The sequence below is a fragment of the Pseudonaja textilis genome, chromosome 3, assembly GCF_049901715.1.
Source record: "Pseudonaja textilis isolate UNSWEBS1 chromosome 3, rPseTex1.2, whole genome shotgun sequence".
Taxonomy (NCBI): domain Eukaryota; kingdom Metazoa; phylum Chordata; class Lepidosauria; order Squamata; family Elapidae; genus Pseudonaja; species Pseudonaja textilis.
Genome location: NC_141992.1, coordinates 149,851,907 through 149,871,558, shown reverse-complemented (window position 1 = coordinate 149,871,558; position 19,652 = coordinate 149,851,907). Strand labels below are relative to the sequence as shown.

The 19,652-nt window shown below is 43.8% G+C and overlaps 1 protein-coding gene across 1 annotated transcript in view; it reads left to right on the top strand.

The window, feature by feature from the left end:
* The first annotated feature begins 1,207 nt into the window (after nucleotides 1–1,207).
* The window catches only part of GNAL (G protein subunit alpha L), a 115,484-nt gene continuing 97,039 nt past the window's right edge, over nucleotides 1,208–19,652 (top strand). Inside the window, exon 1 of the mRNA XM_026699404.2 lies at nucleotides 1,208–1,884. Coding sequence (XP_026555189.1) covers nucleotides 1,329–1,884 — 556 coding nt within the window. The 5' untranslated portion in view covers nucleotides 1,208–1,328. The remainder of the gene's footprint in view (nucleotides 1,885–19,652) is intronic.

The following is a 19,652-nucleotide window of genomic DNA, read 5'->3' as shown; positions in this document are numbered from 1 at the left end:
TAAGCTTTTTACTTTTATTTTTTTAATATATTTTTATTTTATGTAGATATTATTTGTATGATGTACTCTTCAATAACATTAATAAAAAATATTCGTTACATCTCCTTTATTAATTGGTGAATCAGTGAGTCCTATCTGAATTTCCTAAGTGACCAATCAAACCCAAACTATCATAGTCCATGGTCTTAAAATCTGTCAGTGTTCATGTCTGACTTTGATTGACACTTATTTAACATTACTTGAATAAGCACTATTAGAAGAGAAAACATAAACTGAGAATGACTTATTTGTTTATACATAGTACTGTTGATCAAAGCTAGAACAGTACCTAGGGTTCATCACTTCTACCACTAAAAGATCTTTACTGAAAATATTTAAAAGCTGGCAGCACTTGCAAAAATTCACACCAAGTATCATTTTTTACGTTCCTGGAATCTATGAAAGAAGTATAATATTAGCAGTTCTAAATCAGTATTAGACTATCTATAAATTGATTGAGAATTCTGGGCGTGCTAATTGTATATACATGAAAGACAACGGGTGAGAAAATCATGGGGGGGGGAACCGTAGGAAATACTTTGTTGGGGGGGAGGAATAAGATTAAGCAATTCACAGGTCTCATTTGATAAAAGGAAGTAAAGGGGCAACATTGTAAATCTGTTTATTCTTCCTATGATTTGTTGGCTGGGAAGGGCCACAGAGTGGAATAATTGCCTATGAAAGGGGCAGCCTTTAAGCGTGGAAGAAAGGCAAGGTTGTCCGCCTCTGCGACTATCTCATGGAGCCAACTGCTTTCTATATAGATAACAGCTCCGTCTCTGCGGGATAACACCATTTGGCCTACTAGTTTCGCGTGCCCGCGCGTTTTGTGTGTGTGTGCGTGTGTGTCTACACGCGTGAAGGACCACCCTTCCTTGAACGAGAGCTCTGCGCGCGAGTTAACTACGCACATGTGTACACATCAGGTCTCCCCTCCAATTCTACCGTAGCTTTTAGCTACGCGTTGGATACGCACCGGCGTATTTACGGTAAGGTGGAGTGGACCCGACGGTGGCTTCGTGTCAGGTGATCTGAGACGAGGAACTACCACTGCCGCCGCCCAACCAAGACCGCCGCAGCCGCTCCTGCTCTTGTCCGGAGGAGAGGAGAGGAAAATGCAAAATGGCCCAGCAGAAGCTGCAGCGGGCTTATGAGGAGGGGCTGCCAGGCGCACCCCCACCCGCCCGGCCCTGACGCGCGGGGACAACGCTAACCGTTGAGTCCCTCCTTTCCCGCCGCTAGTCCAGACGTGCGCCCACTTCCTTCGCTCCCCGAAGGGCCATCCAGACATGGGGCTCTGCTACAGCCTGCGTCCGCGGCTCTTTGGCGAACCTGGCACAGCAGCAGCAGCAGCAGGCGGCGGCTCCATCTCCAGCGCTGCTGCCACGACCACCTCGGAGACAGAACAACAGCCATCGCCCACGGCAGAACCCTCGGCCCGGCCGCCGCCGCCGCTCCTGCCCGGAGCCCAGACCGGGAGAACCAAAGGCAGAAGCGCAGCGAAAGGAAGCGGCAGCAACAGCATCAGCGGCGAGAGTGAAGGAGCCGCTGGAAAGCCGCGCGCCGGGGAGGCGGACGGGCCGCTCCTGCTCCTGCAGAACGGAGAAGGGAACGGGGCGGCTCCCCGGGAGAAAGAACGGGAATCGCCGCAGGGGCCGCCGGCATTTCAGGCCAAGCCCGCAGCTGGCAAACAACAGCCTCTGGCGCTGCAGAGACCCTGGGAGAAGGGGCGCTTGGAGGAGCGGGAGGCGGAGAAGGAAGCGAGGCGAGTTAGCAAGAGCATTGACCGGGCGCTCAAGGAACAGAAGCGGGAATACAAGCAAACGCATCGCCTGCTGCTGTTGGGTACGTACTACCCCCGCCTTGCCTCGCTTAGCGCACAGGTGGCGCTGGCTGCTTCCAAAGATGACACATGACAGTGTAAAAAATAAAATCAGCGGGTGGCTGAATTGGGGGGGGGGGTGATTTGCTTTGTGATAGGATGGTATTTAAACCCAAATTGCCTGCTCTGGCGCGGTCCACACTTTGAACAAAGCACGTTGCTTGCCATGCCTCGCCGAGTCGAAACTGCATTCTCGGGATTCATGCAGTTCTTCAATCATGTAATCTTCCAGCCTTGTCCCCCCCACTTATTGTGTATTATTTCCGGGTCTCCAGTTTCTTTCCCCTCCAAATGACCTGATGCTTTTATTTCTGTCCGGCTAGAAAAATGGTATTATAGGATGAACCTGTAGGTGTCCTAACCCAGTAGCACAAGAGAAAAGATGTTCCAGTATAAAGGTCACCATAGCTCATATACTTTTATGTTAACAATCCAAGATTGTAAGCGTAAAGGTATATGAGCTATGACGAGTTTTTCATCAGAAATGTACAGAATCCCTGTGTTGTCATTTTGAGAATATGAACAGATCTGATTGTTAATAAGAACAGGGTTGTTTTTAAGTGTAATATCTTAAATATATTTTTCATCACAATTGGTGATGCCCCTTTGAGAAAAGGTGTTATGCGTTTATCAGGATAACTGAACCATGGAAATGTTAATATATTAATGGAATAAATAAGAAAAATAATACTCCTATTTATTGTAGAAACGTGAGGAATTGATGAGCCTAAAAGAACTCAAACTAAGATTTAAACCAAATCTGTCCAGTGTTTTGGACCTCATCCCCTAAAAGGACTTTGTACTACAGGGGGATGAAAATGTAGCCCTTGTCTACAACTCATTAAGGCAGCCATATTTTTCCTTCAGGTTCACTTAACAGCTGTCACAACCTAAAAAGAGAAATACTGGTAAAGGTAATTCAGTATTCTTTGTTAATTGGTTCTGAGAGGCACAATGAAATACCAAAAGCTGAGTACTAAACAAAATTTTCCCATAAAGAATAATGAGTCACAAGGAAGCCGACACTGACAAGTTCTAACTTGTGCATCAAGTACCAAACAAACAATGAGTACTGGGACAGAGCATTTTTGCATCAAAATGCTCTGAGTACTAAATTTGATGAGTTTCAAAGTAGTTGACTACCAAGATATCACTGTGGTTGCTTAAAGAGCACCGTACTAAAGGTACAATGCTTGCAGTGCTGTACATTCCAAAGCATTTTTTCCAAATTATTTCCAAAGAACTAAGCAGCCCTTATTATAGCAGATTTTTTACATAATATATTTAAAGTGATATAAAGCATTTAAAAGCATTATAGAGGACTGGAGAATCCATGTATGTCCAATTGTTTTAATAATCCTCAGGTTAAAACAGGGGTGTCAAACTCACAACCCTCAGGCTGTATGCATCATATGCTGGCCCTGCCCCCGCCTGTTTTAGCGAAGAGGAAAAAAAGTACTGATACGTCACGTGATGATGCCATGATGCTGTGAGTTTGACACCCCTGGGTTAAACTATGTAATCAATCAGTTCAAATCATTTGAATACTTAGCAGTTGAAAATAGTTTTCTAGTACTGCTTTTGAGAGGAATCGTTCCTTTCAGGGCATCAAATGGCTATCATTGGTTTGCTTCCTACGAGCAATTTGCAACTCCCACAAAATTGACAAGAAACCTGACCTACTTGGAGATGCCTCCTCCTTTTCCTCCTCCTAGTCCTCCTTTTATGTGTTGTAATTACATAATAGGCAAAGACGTTTTTTTAATGAGGACTTTCATCAAAGTAGTAAGGGTAAAAGAGACTTAATTTTCTGAGTATAGAAATCATCCAGTATTTTAAAGTTATAAAGGTAAGCTATTTTTCTATAATTAGTTTGCTGATACATTTTAATTAATAATTAAACTCTCTAGGAAGCTCATTATGCATGCTGCTTTTACAGCATGAATGCTACAGGGACAGTTAAATGAAGCATCTGATTTCCCTGAAGAAATAATCTGCAATCACATGTGTTTGATTTGTTCATTTTAAGTATAGTGAATCAGTGGCTGTGCATTCCAAAATAAGATCAGATCAGACATCTTTCATACTCATTACTCTAATGAAAAATACTTAAAATTACATATCATTTTTTGTTCTCCAAAATTCCATCATATGTCTAAAAGAAATAAACGAATTAAAATACTTTTAATTTGTTATGGTGCAGAACCATAATTGTTTCTAAATAACGGTCTCTGTGACTCGCTGGACATAATCCTGCATTATTGGGGGCAGTAAGGGAGCAAATAGAATCCTTACAGCAGATTTTGGAGTGACAGTGACAATTTCAAATGCAATTTTCAACACAAGTGAAAGATATTAAAAATGGAGACAATAGCTGCTTTGGATAAATAGTGAAGTACGTGACAGAGCCAGGAGTGTCAAACACGTGGTATCACAGTGGCATCATGTGACTTATCGGGACTTTCTTCCCCTTTGCTAAACTGGGCAGGGGCGGGGCCAACATGTGATGCATAAGTCCCGTGGGCCACAAGTTTGACACCCCTGTGATAGAGCTAGCAAGGAGGAATTGAACTGAAGTAAATAGTTGGAGAGGTAAAGAGCTGTTCGCGTGTGTAATTAAGAGTTGCCCCAAGGTAACTAACCAAATCTAATTCTAAAAGCGAATGACTCCTTAAGATTGTGGGGGGAGAACACCTCCTAAGTGAGTATTGAAACAAGACTGCAGTCAGTCATCAGTAAAATACATCTCATAAGCTGGAGCAAAAGTATGTGTTAAATTGTCTCTTCAGAACTCATGTGTTTATCTGAAGTGTGGGTCCTCTTCCACACAGGGATTCTGCTATGAAGGCCATCTAAGACAATTAATAAATGCTATTATACTATGCTGTCATCTGCTGCTCTTTACTCCTTGTACTCTGTCATGAGATTTGTGTGGCTATGGTCAGAAGGACCAGTCATTTTAAAAATGGAAGATTTAGAGGCCAGAATTGGGAAATAGTGGGGAGGTTCACTGAGGAATGGATTCAGTTCAGAGGTGGTATTCAACAGGTTCTGACCAGTTCTGGAGTAGAGGAAATTTTGGGTAGTTCAGAGAGCCAGCAAATACTGACTCTGACTGGAGTTTTTACAGTATCCTTCCCCTGCCACACCCACCAAGCCACATCCACAGAACTGGTAGTAAAAAAATTTGAATCCCACCACTGATTCAGTTGAATATGGTAATCCTTAGGTGTGAAATGCAATACTGTAAAATAGATGTTGACATCTACTCACGCTCCAAGACTCCTATTAACTCTCCATTATGGATTCAAATCCTCCAAATCTGTGTCAAAGGATTGAGGGGGACCTCTGGAGGAGGCTTTGAGGGTATGAAAACTTACAAGGAGAAAGGTAGATTGTTTTTCTTCTTCTCTGGGTACATAGTTGGCTTCCATTCTCATAAGTATGCCATTGGATTCTACCCTAGTTGATGTTACTTTAAGATTGCTCTGGAATGTGATTGTGCTCATTGCTTTATTGCTCTGGATTGTGTGTCTGGGTGGAGCCATTTTAATTTCTTAAGGTAGGTATTTGGGGAACGGAATTCACTATTAGCTTAGATGATGATCTGAAAGAATAGCAGTACATACAGTGTAAAGAATGTTTTACATTTTTAAATGTCTATGGTCATGGTTGTCCCAAAGATGTTTTTTCAACTGGACTTTCTGGTATTTCTTCTTTTCTTTGAAGACGTTTCTCTTCTCTACCAAGAATCTTGTTCAGCTCTGACTAGATAGTGGGGAATGATTTTTAGATAGTAGAATAAGGATTATTTTATACTTTGTCTGATAAATTATCCAATGAAGAAAAATTGAGGGAGAACAGTATGAGGTATTTAAGTCCACACAGCATAAAGTGCATTGCCTTTGGATCATATCTATAGTTAGCCATTCATTTACTCTGGGAATAGTCCTCTCCCTTCACTGGGTGCCTCTGTAAACACTCTTGCCAAAGTTGAATCTTGTAAATTTTAATTAAACTTTTCCAGGAAAGGAGCTACCTTCTAAAGCCTACCTACAGTTTGCTTACATTATTTCATGAATTTTATTTCCATGGATAGATACATATTTTAACTAACAATTTAAATAAATATAAAACAAACATTTATCTGTTCACTTGTTGCCTTAAACACATTATTTTGCACAAAATATGTACAGATTTAACTAATTTCTAAAAAAAAATCAGTTCCGAGAAAATAATTAAACTACATGCTAATCCTGCATTGTTTTTCTGTTGTTTACAAAGAAATGTATTTTACTTAGAGTATGACATAGATTATTCTTAAAAACTGTTGTGAATTAAAGTATGCAACCTATTCTTACAGGTGTTAACGATATCGTGGGATAGTACGTATCTCATTGACTTCCTCATGTTCACGTAGTAAAAAAGGAAAATGCTCAGTGAACATAATTAACTTGAAAAAACTGTAATCTCTCAAGTACATTTTATTCTAAAAAGAAACCAAACTGTACATTTTTGCAAGCAATTTTTGCATGTGTGTTTTATGATAATTTGCTGGAATTCCAATTTCATATTGTAGGACTTATGTTAAGTCAGTCGATCAGTCCCAAGAAGAGATGCAAGGCAGTGACTGGTTTAAGCTCTTTTTATTAAGTTGAATCTGGCCGCCGGCTGAGTGTGCGGCGGCTTATATTGAACTGGTGCCGGGCGTCGCGGCCAATGACAGCTCGGCCAATCGCGGTTGCTTCGTAACGGTCAATCAGTGCCGCGCACTCGACCAATCCAGTTGCTGTGCGTATAGCCAATCAGATGTGCAGGTTTACAAGAATGCAAATATATATACAGAACACCCCTCCCCTCTTGGTTCGGTCCTACATGACGTAGTCCCATAAGTAGGCGGGGCTCCGTACTTGCCTACTGGACCTGCACAGGTTAGTTGTCTCTTGGCCGCCGGCCGGTTCGGTCGGCGTCTGTGTTGCTCTCTGCCTCGTCGATGGAACCGCCTGGAAGGGTGAGTCGGGCCTCTCGCCGCAGCTCCCTCCTGGTCTACCTGGGCTGGTCGAGCTGCTGGCTTCGCTGCTCCTGCTTGGGCTCCCCGGGCTGGTCGAGCTGGCTTAGCTGCTTCTTCCAGGTGAGGCTATGAGTGGGTCGTCTCCTGGTGCTTCAGTTGGTGAGTATTCCTGGTTTCTTTTTTGCTGGGGTTGTTTGTTTTGTTTTTCAGGGTTTTCCCTCCCCTCTTGGTTGGTGCTTTGGTGTTCCCGCTCTGCTCCTGGTTCTCTATTTCTGTGCGATTGCGTGTTGGTTGTATTTCCCGCTGTCGTTCTCGATCTTAGCTGATCGATGTGTTGTTTCCATGCTCGCCCGTTGTTCGTTAGTAACCGGTACGAGCGGGGACCCGTTACCAGGGTTATCGTTGCCGGTATCCAGAGTGGGTCCCCTGTGAAGTTCTTTGCATATACCGCGTCTCCTGGTATGAACGTTCGGTGCTTGCTGGAGGAGCCGGAGGGTTTTTCTGGGTTGTATGTGGGGTGCAGCCGGTCAAGTGGTGATCGCAGTTTTCTCCCCATAAGCAGCTCTGCTGGGCTCTTGTTCGTTGTTGTGTTCGGGGTTATGTGTTGTATGAATAGCATCCTGTTGATTTTGTCCTGTATTTCCCCGGTTTCGATTGTGGCTGAGGATGGCCTCGACGCCGAAAGGTGATGCATCACATGTTACTGTTAGTGGTAGTGTCTCACTGTAATGGATGAGAACAGTGTCTGATGTGAGTAGGTCTTTTGTTCGGTTGAATGCGTTTTCCTCTCGCCTTCCCCAGTTCCAGGTGGCTGTCTTGTCGAGCAGTCTATGCAGCGGTTCCGCCGCGGTTGCCTTTTGGGGCAGGAAAACATTATAGAAGTTAATCAACCCCAAAAACGCCTGCAATTTGGTTTTATTTCTTGGTCTAGGGGCTTCCTTGATGGCCCTGATTTTTTTTTCTGTTGGGTGGATCCCGTGCTGGTCTAGGAGGTACCCTAGGAACTCGACTCTTTCTGTGCGCAGCTGGCATTTCTCTTTCTTGACTTTTAGCCCTGCGTCTTTGAACCTTTGAAGCACCTCCCTCAGGCGACTTTCCAGTTGTTTTTGGTCAGCCGCTGACACCAACACATCGTCAAAATAGGGCACTACCCCCTTGATGCCTTGGAGTAGCATCTCCATTAAACTTTGGAAAACCCCTGGGGCTACGCTGACTCTGAACTGGAGCCTCTTGCAGCGGAAGGCCCTGCGGTGGGTGACTATGGTCTGTGCCTCTGCGGTTTCCTCGTTGACCAGCAGTTGCTGATAAGCTTGTGCCAGGTCGAGTTTGGCGAAAATCTTGCCTCCCCCCAGTGAGTGCAGAAGGTGCTGTACCACTGGGACGGGGTAAGCGCTTTGTTGCAGCACGCGGTTGAGGGTGGCCTTATAGTCACCACAAATTCTCACTGACCCGTCTGATTTTACCAGGGTGACTATGGGGGTCTCCCACCTGGCATGGTCCGTTGGCTCGAGTACTCCTTGTTTGATGAGCTTATTTAATTGCTCATCGATCTTGGGTCTGAGTGCAAAGGGTACTCGCCGGGGTTTGAGGCGGATTGGGGCAATGCTAGGGTCTAGGTTGAAGGTTATCGGGGGCCCTCGGTACTTGCCTAGGCTGCCATCGAAAACCTCCTGGAAGTCCTTTGCAAGCTGCTCCTCCCAGTCCGTCTCGGCGATATGGTTGGTGCCCGTCACCTCTATGCCCAGTGGCGCGAACCATTGTAGTCCCAAGAGGCTAGGGCGGTCCTTCTCCACGATGGTTAAGGGGAGTATCTCGGTGCGCCCCTTGAAAGTAATTTTAAAAGGTCCGATTCCTACCACGGGGATGCGGTTCCCCTGGTAGTCCTTGAGGATGAGTTTCTGGCTCTCCAGCTTGCGCCGATGGATGGTTGGCACCAAACGCTTGATTTCCCACCATGCAACCATGGAGAGGTAGGATCCGGAATCCACCTCCATTTTGCATGGTCGGTCTTCAATGCCCACCTCCACTTGGACCTTCTGGCCATCCCAGTTTGAAGAATGGCCGATAACGACCGTCTGGTGGGTTTCTTCTCGTTGGGCCTCGTTGAAATGCCTGTTTCTTCCTTCCCGGCTCCATCAGCTCTCGGTGTTTTGGTCTCTGTTCCTCGGGGGGGTGCCGTCTCATCTCCGCAGGCTGCTGTCTCAACGCTGGGGGCTGTGGTTCCATTTGAACTGGCACACTTTGGCGATGTGGCCCCGTTTCTTGCAGTGCCGGCATATTGCGTCAGGGAAACGGCATTCCGACAATGGATGATCGCCGGCGCATTGGAACCTCGACTTTCGGCTTCGCCGCTCACATCGGTCTCGTTCCGTCTGGAGCTGGTGGATGTCTTCCTCTTTGTCCTCGGAGTCGGTGAGGGAGTCAAGATCGCCGTGTTGTGTGGAGGTGGTTGCTCGGCGGCTGGTCTCGGTCTGCCTCTGGGGGGTCGGGGTCATCTCAGCTGTTGCGGGGTGATCCGTGGTGCTCGTTTGCCGCATTTGGACCGCCAATTTCCTTGTTGCCTCCGCTGCTGTGGCCTCGGCGAGGGCGTTGGTGAGGGATATGTCACCCCTCGCCATGAGCTGGCTTTGTAGGATGGGGTCTTTGAGGCTGAGGACGACAAGGCCTCGCAGGGCTTCGTCCAGGTCGGTGAACACGCACAGGCCCCCGAGGTCCTGTAGATCAGCCGTGAAGTCGCTGATGCTCTCACCCTCCTTCTGATCCCGCCGGTAGAAATCGTGCCGGCAGATGAGGGTGGGCACAGCGGGTGTGTAGTGGCTTCGCAGTAAAGGCTCGAGGTCAGCCCAGTCCATCGCCTTTACGTCGAGGGGCTTGGCGAGGGCCTTCGCCATCTTGAACACTGCGGGCCCGCAGTGGGTCAGGAATACGGCCCTCTTCTTCTGCCCATTTGTGTCTTTCAAGTTGCTGCTTTCTAAGAACATGAGGAATCTATCGATGTAGGATTCCCAGTCCTCGGCAGCTTGGTTGAAGGGTGCGGGTGGCGCGGTGCTGCTGGCCATGTTGCCGGTCGCCTTTCCGTGTGCCACGTGCGATGTGGGTCTTGCTTCAGTATCCCACCTTCGTCACCAGTGTTAAGTCAATCGATCGGTCCCAAGAAGAGACACAAGGCAGTGACTGGTTTATGCTCTTTTTATTAAGTTGAATCTGGCCTCCGGCTGAGTGTGCGGTGGTTTATATTGAACTGGTGCCGGGCGTCGCGCGGTTGCTTCGTAATGGCCAATCAGTGCCACGCGCTCGACCAATCCGGTTGCTGTGTGTATAGCCAATCAGATGTGCAGGTTTACAAGAATGCAAAGATATATATAGAACATATTATTTAGGCCAGATCTAATTTCTGTTCTCAGCGTACTCGTTTCTTCTACCTGGTAGTACAATATTTGAAATTTTCTTGATTCCGAGCTGGCAGACCTTATTTCTGCCATGCTCCTTGGCTGGAGGATGCTTAGCTACAATAAAGCCTCAAACTTAGCAAATCCTGACATAAGTTTCATTGTAGGAACAGGATGAATTGAAAAACACCCAACCCACACTACAGTTTAGTGCAGCGGTCTCCAATCAGTGGGCTGCAGCCCACTGGTGGGCCATGAGAAAATTTTGGTGGACCACAGAGAAATCTCACCCCCAGAGCACCCCCCCAAAGCAATTAATCCAGGCTGTGCAGAAACACAAGGCTGCACCACCCACATGGCCCGCGGGAACCCTCCCCACTGACTCACTCCTTACCCGGTAAACTTGCCTGTTAAATTGCTATTTTTCCTTTTTCTGACCATCTTCTGTTCTGCTGTGCTGGGAGATTTACATTAGCTAGGAAGCAGGAAATGGTTGGATTTCTTGCTTTCTAGCTAGTTTTTAGACCTTCGGCTCAGCACCTCCCTTAGGACTGAAGGTTTGCTTGCAAGCAAATTCAGTGCAGACTCACAGCAAGCTAATTTGAGAGACTGAGCTAGCCGATGGCAGATAGATAGATTACTGAATGATTCTGTGAGCAACTCAAGCTGCTTGCTTTGCCTGATTTTGGGTAAAAGTTGCTCTTTTTTAAAAATAAAAAATTCAATATTTACATGCATGTTGTGTTGTGAGTTAATTTTATGAATTTGCTTGCAAGCAAGTTTTATGTGACAGACTGAGCTAGCCAATGGCAGATAGATAGATCTCTGAATGAATCTGTGATTCTGTGAGCAACTCAATCTGCCTGCCTGCTTTGCCTGATTTTGGGTAAAACTTGCTCTTTTTTTATAAAAAATTCAATATTTATATAAATATTTATAATATTTACATACAAGCCATGCCCAGCCAGTCCCATGATCACCAAACCACACCCACAAATTAGGCCACGCCCACAGAACCTGTTAGTGGTCCCTGAGATCTAAAAATGAGTTTGGTGGTCCTTGAAATCCAAAAGGTTGGCGACCCCTGGTTTAGTGACATGACTAAACCAATCAAAATTGCCTCATTTTTGAAGACATAATCTAAACTTCATCTTATAATTGTTTGTTATATTCTGAGAAATCTGGGAGTCATGGGGCTTTGGCAGAAATAAATTGCATTACACATAAAATAATAGAGTGGAATCTTCAATTTTCTGCCCTGAGATGTATTTATAACTTTAGAAATATATTGCAGAAGGCTACTCGTAGCCATTTCATCTATAAAATACATACAGGGCACATAACTAATAAAATAGTATCATTTAGCTGAATCTTATCTGCCATCACTTATAGTACCTATCCTGAAAGGTTATTTCAGTTACTCCTTTTTATCATTTCATTCTCCTTTTTTCTAGGCAAGCGTGTAGACATTAAAAGTAAGTTATATTACCCTTTTTTTTAAAAAAAAAAGAATTCTTATGTGGCCATTTGGGAGTAAAGATGATGCTGAAGGTTGGCCAGTTTTGTTCTAATGTAGGAGGTTATGTGGTGTCAAAAACCTGACAAACATGAGGGGAAATGGGCACTTATAAATCCATTCTTTATATTGTACTGGTAGTACAATAATATTTTGACAATAATATTTTAAAAGGAACTTGCCAGTCATGTGACAACTTTATCCATAAGTATGCAATAAATACTAGTCAAAATGCCAGATAACACTTAAAGTTCCTGAAGATATCACGTAATTTTACATAGCCTTCTTGCTCTAGAACATGGGTGTCCAATTCACCACATCACGTTGCCATCACATTTTCCCATTAGCAGAGCTGGGATGGGCATGGCCTGCTCATGACACATCAAGCCTGCGGGCCACCAATTTGACACCCCTACTCTAGAATGAAGATGGCCTTCTAAGCTTTTTCAGAGGACATGTCAAGGTGCCGCTGCCTGTATTTCATCATTTCCTGGCTGCGGAGAAAGTCTGAGGCTGTCTTTAGGTGCCTGTTCTAGATGTTGTGGTTTTGGTCTTATTCTTTCTACCGATGTTAAATGTAGACATTGCAAGATCCACTGGGGCAAAAAATATGATTTGAAACAATATATATGTCAACTCATAAAATGTTTCTATGATCTTTTAGAGTTGCCAACAGAAAGGGAGAGAGGAGCAATGTGGCAGCTTGCAAACCGAAACTGTATTCTATAAATGTTTTCAAAGATAATAACTAGGTGACCGAAGTTTCTGCCACGCAAAATTCTAACTGGAGACATGATTGATGATTCTTGGCTATGGATGTGTCCCATTGGAGAATATAAATTACGATATACCCAAGGGGTGGGGGAAAACTAGGGTTAAGGATAACAATGAATGATATGTCTCAGAGTTGGCTACACCCAGGCAGTGCCGGACCTTTTAATTCCCAATAAAGCCTTTTGAAGTTTTGGAAGTTTGGCTTGAGGCACATAATTTAAATGGGGTTAAGTGCCAGAATCCTGACAACTAGCCGACTCTGATAATATCCTGACAATATTATGTTAGCAGACTTGTGGCTCCAATTTGTTTCAGTAGAACCATTTCCACCTAGTCCCTGACCTGTTCTAGTCTTCTGTGAGGACTATAATCACTTATGAGTTGATATGATTGTCATCTGGTTAACCTAAAGCAGCAATGGTGAACCTATGACACGTGTCAAAGTGACACACTATGATCCAGTCCACATGCAGCAAGCTATCAGGCTGCATGATTTCCTGAAGGCTTTGGAATAAGAGAGAGCAGAGCAAAGAAACAGGTAGCGGCTGTGTCCAGGAAAGTCTTTGCATGGCTTCATCTGGTGTGTCGGTTGCTTTCTTTTCTGATTCAGGGAACCCTTCAATGCTGCAGTGGGACTGCCCTTGAAAGACCACCCAGAAGATTTGTTTGGTACAGAATGCAGCAGTGTAGGCAGAGATGGTCACACTTTATTATGTCCATGCAGCACTTCTGCTCTGCAAACTGTTTGCTAGTTAGTTATGATTCCTGGTCATTACTTATAGAACTTCTAAATGGTAATAGGGGTCCACTTACATGAGTGCATTACTCTCATAGTATTTCCTCTGCCAATTCAATTTTTCAGGATCGCCATGCTTTTAATTAAACAATCCCATTTATTAGGACCTCAAAATCCAGAGATCTCCTAGATGGCAACGGGCTGAGACTGCTGAAGTTAGGCAGTTTTGCCAGGAGCCTGGTATCCAAGAAGGTGACAGCAGCAAGCATGCACACATGCATGGCCCGCAACTGGCAGAAGGCTTCAACTGCTCGAGCCTGGCAGCTAGGTAGGCAGTGGGAACATGTATGCATGCATGAACCCTGGCTAGCAGCAGGCTGAGACTAAAGTGGGGTAGGCCTGCCAGAAGCCCAGTGGCCAGGAGGGTAGTAGCTAGGTGTCAGTGGCGAGCCCATCGCCAACTGTGGTATGGGGTTTGAACCAGGCTGGTGGAAACAAGCCCTAGAAAGGGGAAGCAAGGTGAACAAGATGAAGGTTACCTGGCAGCAGCTGTAGCAGGTATGCATTGGTGGAAGAGAGTAGCCTCTTCTTCTTGGTCAGCACTATTCAGGGTACCAAAAGGTCAGAGTTGATGGAGAGATGGGTTTGGGTAGTTGAAATGGGGACAGTTTGTGCAAGGTAGGAAACATGATTTTGGGATACTGCACTGGTCATAAATGTGAGAACTGATCATAAGTGCATTTTCAGCACTGTCAGAACTTCAAATGGTCACTGAGGACTGCCTGGATGTGCTATGTCAGGCCTGTCAAACTGGTGGCCTGTGGGTAAAGAACATCCTGATAGGGCATGATACGGTCTGCGATGCGATTGGGTTTGACACCCCTGTGCTATATAATACAAATATCTGGAGTTAGGCTTTTGGAGGGGTATGAAAAAGGATGTCTGCTGAAATAATTTAGTGAAAGAGAATGTGAGTGAGGAAAGATACATATTTGGGAATTCATTGTTGCACAACTGAGGATGAAAGATGTCTATAGTGAGAAAAATAGGGCTTCTAAAAGGTAGTTTCATCAAGAAAATGGTGAAAGAATTTGGGAGGAAACTGAAGTGAAGGAACACAGAATACAGAATTTTAGAAATATGTATGAGAAATATAGTAATATGTCAAAGAACTGAATTAAATAGAACATAGACTCACATGGCTGGAAGGGACCTCAGAGGTCTTCTAGTCCAGGGATTGCCAACCTTTTGGACCTCAGGGACCAACAAACTCATAATTTTAAATCCCAGGAAACACTAACCGGTTCTGTGGGCATGGCCTAATTTGTGGGTGTGGCTTGGTGATCATGTGACTGGCTGGGCATGGCTTGTACGTAAATATTGTAAATATTTATATAAATATTGATTTTTTTATTTAAAAAAGAGCAACTTTTACCCAAAATCAGGCAAAGCAGGCAGGCAGATTAAGTTGCTCACAGAATCACAGATTCATTCAGAAATCTATCTATCTGCCATTGGCTAGCTGAGTCTGTCACATAAAATTTGCTTTCAAGCGAACTCACAAAATTAACTCACAACATACCATGTATGTAAATGTTGAACTTTTTATTTAAAAAAATCAACTTTTACCCCAAATCAGGCAAAGCAGACAGGCAGATTGAGTTGCTCACAGAATCATTCAATGATCTATCTATCTGCCATCGGCTAGCTCAGCCTCTCAAATTTGCTTGCTGTGAGTCGCCACTAAATAACAGAACCTTCAGTCCTAAGGGAGGTTCGGCTGTGCTTAAAAGCAGAGCTGAAGATCTAAAGACTAGCTAGAAAGCAAGAAATCCAACCATTTCCTGCTTCTTAGCTAATCTAAATCTCCTGGCACAACAGAACAGATGATGGTTGAAAAAGGAAAAATAGCAATTTAGCAGGCAAGTTTGCCAGGTAAGGAGTGAGTGGACGGGGAGGGTTCCCGCGGGCCATGTGGGCTGCGCAGCCTTGTGTTTTTGCGCACTTGGATTAATTGCTTTGGGGGGTGCTCTGGGGGTGAGATTTCTCTGTGGCCCACCAAAATTTTCTCATGGCCCACCAGTGCGCCATGGCCCACCGGTTGGTGACCACTGTTCTAGTCCAATCCTCTACTCCAGTGGTTCTCAACCTGTGGGTCACAACCCCTTTGGGGGTTGAACAACCCTTTCACAGGGGTCGCCTAAGACGGGGTCCCCAACCACCGGTCCCTGGACCGGTACCAGTCCGTGGAACAATTTCTACCGGGCCGCCGGTTTGCTGGGCGCCGCCATCTTGTTTTGATGAAAAAGTGCTTCTGGTGAGCTTTTCCGGGTAGAAAGCGGCGTTTGGGTGCTGAAAGAATCCTTGCGCCTTAGTTTCATCGAGGGGGGGGGCGGCTTCGAACAAAACTAAGGTGCGAGGATTCTTTCAGCACGCATGGCAAGGAGAGCCGAGCGACTGTGGATACGGTTGGTCAGACAGATATATTAGTATCCAAGATAAATTTCATGTAAGGAAATGATATAGATTGGGACAATGTTGAAAAATAGTCATTATCAATGTATTCATGCTGCAAAACAACCTGTCTAATATTAAGTACATTAATATCCTGCCTTTCCCACAGGAAATCAAGGCAAATTACATTGGGCTCTCCTTCCATTTTATCCCCGCCAAAACACCAAGGTGGAAGACTGATTTAAGATAAAGTGATTAGCCCAAAATCATATCAGTAACCTAGTCTAACAGCTTAACTTTAAGCTTTAAAGTAGCCTTGAAAAACCTCCTAAGTTTTTTTCACATTGGTTAGGGGGTAGATTGTAATAATTTGTTATATCTACTCAAAGTCCTGCATGAAATTTATTAGTTGTCTAGAGCTATAAGCCACATTTTAATTAACATTCCTTTAAATGTTTTTGTGCCTTTAAACTGTTAACGTTTTAAAATTTATTAGGAAGCAATAAAATGGGCTGCACACACTTTTTGAAATGACTAAAATCAGTTTCTGTACCCATGGTGATAAAGCTTGAATAGTTATCCCCAGTTACTTCTTTTCATTTTTAACAACAACCCCCAGCCATTTCATTATAAAAATGGAAAGAACAAAATTAGAGTGCAGTGCAATCATCTACATGCCAACACAGAAAAAAGCCACACCAAACTCAGTGTTTTTTACTCCCACAAAAATAAAAATAGGGTTAAAAGAAAATAAATTAATTTAAGTCTCCCCTTGCTGGAACAGAATATTATTTTTAGGATTATTAAAAAGAGGTAATCATCTGAAATTAATTTTTACTTTCATTGTGTTGCTTCACACTTTGCTTTTCAGAAACAATAAAATGATGTAAGGACCCGGCCATTAACATTTCTGACAGCTTTTGCTAAACATGATATACTTATAATGAAAGCTATCCAAAGATAGGGAGTGGGGTGGAATTATTTATTTACAGATTAACAGTGCTGGAAGGGACCTTGTAGGTCATCTAACCCAACCCCCCGCCCAAACAGGAGACCCTACACCATTTCTGACAGATTGCTGTCCAGTCTCTTCTTGAAAGTCTCAAGTAATGGGACTACCACAACTTCTGAGGGCAAGCTGTTCCATTGGCTGATTGTTCTCACTGTCAGAAAAATTATCCTTATTTCCAGGTTGAATCTCTCCTTGTTCAGTTTCCATCCATTATTCTTTATCTGGCCTTCAGTTGCTTTGGAGATTGACCCCCTCCTCTCTGTGGCAGCCACTCAAATATTGGGACACTGCTATTATGTCTCCCCTGGTCCTTCTCTTCATTAAATTAGCCATGCCCAATTCCTATAACTGTTCATCATAGGTTTTAGTCTCCAGTCCCCTAATCATCCTGGGTGCTCTTCTGTGCACTCTTTCTAGAGTCTCGACTCTCAATATCTTTTTTATAGTGTAGTGACCAAAACTGGATGCAGTACTCTAGGTGTGGTCTTATTAAGGCTTTATAGAGTGGTGTTAGTATCTCACTTGATCTTGATTGTATCCATCTGTTAATACAATTTAGGATTGCGTTGGCTTTTTTGGCCGCCGCCGCACATTTATTTAATGTTTTTCTGTCCTCCTGCAATCAACACCACCTCAGTGGTTTATATAGAATACAAAATCAATTAAACTATCCAGGGTGCAAACTTCCATCAAAACAATAAAATAGCATCACTAAAAATAAGAATACAAACAAAAGAAATGACATGATCAGGGGAAGTCTCTCTGAAACAGTTCCATCTTTATTATTTTCCAAAATATTAACAAAGAGGATTATCGTAGTTTGATCTCTGCTCAGCACTCCTATTTAAAAGGAGTACTTTCTCACTTCAATCCCCAGAATCTGCTGAAAATGTGGAAAATGATGTTCACATGTTCAGGTTCCACTTTATTTCTGCTTGTAGCTAATTATGAATTCCAGCACCACTGAAAGTCATCTCTTTCGTGTGCATACGCAGAGACGTGTGGCACACAGGGGAATGGTGTGCGCATTCACAGAGACACATGGCACATGGGGATCGCAAGTGCATGTGCAGAGACATGCAGCACGGGGTCACGCGCGCATGTGCAGGGGGCATGGGGGGCTCCCGCATGCATTGTCTTCTGGGTGCCCGCACGTGAACACAATTTTTGGCACAGGATCCCAAAAGGGTTAGCCACCAGTTTGTATATAGGGAGATGAGAAGTGGAGAAAGCACACAGCCTGGGGGGAGGGAGGGGCTGTGCTTCACCTGATGCTTCCTGTCTGTTAGAAAGCTTATGATCTACTTATAAGTGTGTTCAGGTACTGCTAGCTAGTTTGGTTAAGTTAGAAGAATGTCTGGAATGATGGTATTGAATGCTGAACTGAAGCCTACAAAGAGGACCCTTGTGTAGGTATTTGGAGATTCAAGGTGTTGTACGATGTCATGCGGAGCTATATTAACAGCAGCATCTATCAATCTACTTGCTCAATATGTAAACTGCATGGGATCTAACAGAGGATCCGTGATGGTGTTCATGTGGGACAACACTAGCCTTTCAAAGGTTTTCATAACTACAGATGTTAGAGCAACTGGTCTGTAGTCATTCAGTTCCCTAATGGAGGGCTTCTTTGGCACTGGGATGATAGTAGAGCATTTGAAGCAAGAAGGAACATAGCACATCACTAGTGATTTATTGAAGATTTGGGTGAAGATGGGGGCCAATTGGTCAGCACAGACTTTTAATCAAGAAGGAATTATTGTGTCTGGCCCTGGTGCTTTTCCTGGCTTTTGTCTGTGAAATAGATCTTGCACTTCTTTTTCTGTGATCACCAGCAAAAGAATTTTATTATGTCTAATTAGATATACTCCAAAGAATTCTCCCCTCCCACTTTCCCAGGCTCACTTGTGGCAGCGTGGGAGCATCGGATCTCAATATGGCATCCAAACCTGACACAGAGGTTGTGAACCCAGTGGATTGGGGCCAGTTGTAGGAGGCTTGGCTGTTGTTGGTGTGTTTGAGATGGGGGTTGTAGAGATAGGTGGCTGTAGTTTCCTTTCAAACCTGCAGTAAAACACATTCAGGTCATCTGTTGATTGGGGGAAGAAGGCTTGCTGTAACATCCATGTTTTCAATACCACAGTATGCATTAATATATCTGTAAGATGCATGGGGAGTTTACCATTTATATGTATTTGCATGATGCATGAAAAGCATTTTTGAACGCTACCAAATAAAACAGTTTAATCTATGATATTAAGCTAGTTTGCTTATATTGTATGCATTTAGTTTGCTTCATTAATTAGATCCTGATGGTGGCAGCACTTGTTAAGATACTTATATTCCCACTTGGATAAATGCTAATGTAATGTTCTATTACTCAGAAATGTAGATAAACTAAAAATCCTCCAAATGTGAATAAGGGTACTTTTCTTTTCTTTTTTTGAACCATTACTGTCACCCTGAAGATTTAATTAGAATTTCTAGCTAAGGAGGTATAATGTGAGCACTAAAATATGTTATGTAATATTAGCATAACCTTGGAGTTTTGATCCATAAAACCACATTCATTTTTGTTTTTGTTTTTTTTAAGAATTGTAGTTGCGAAGGTAAGAAACAATATTTTTGAATGCAGACTATTTGATGAACTAAGTAAACATAAGATTAGCTATGAAAACAGCCATGAGGCCTATTTTTTACCAAATGTTTGTCCAGGAAAGCTTAAGATACCTGGATAGCGAAAGTGCAGGACAGATACATATGTCCTGCGTGCTAGACAAATAAGCCAGTTGGGCATCTTTAAAATGGTATTTCCTTTAATACTCTTTCAGTTTAAGAA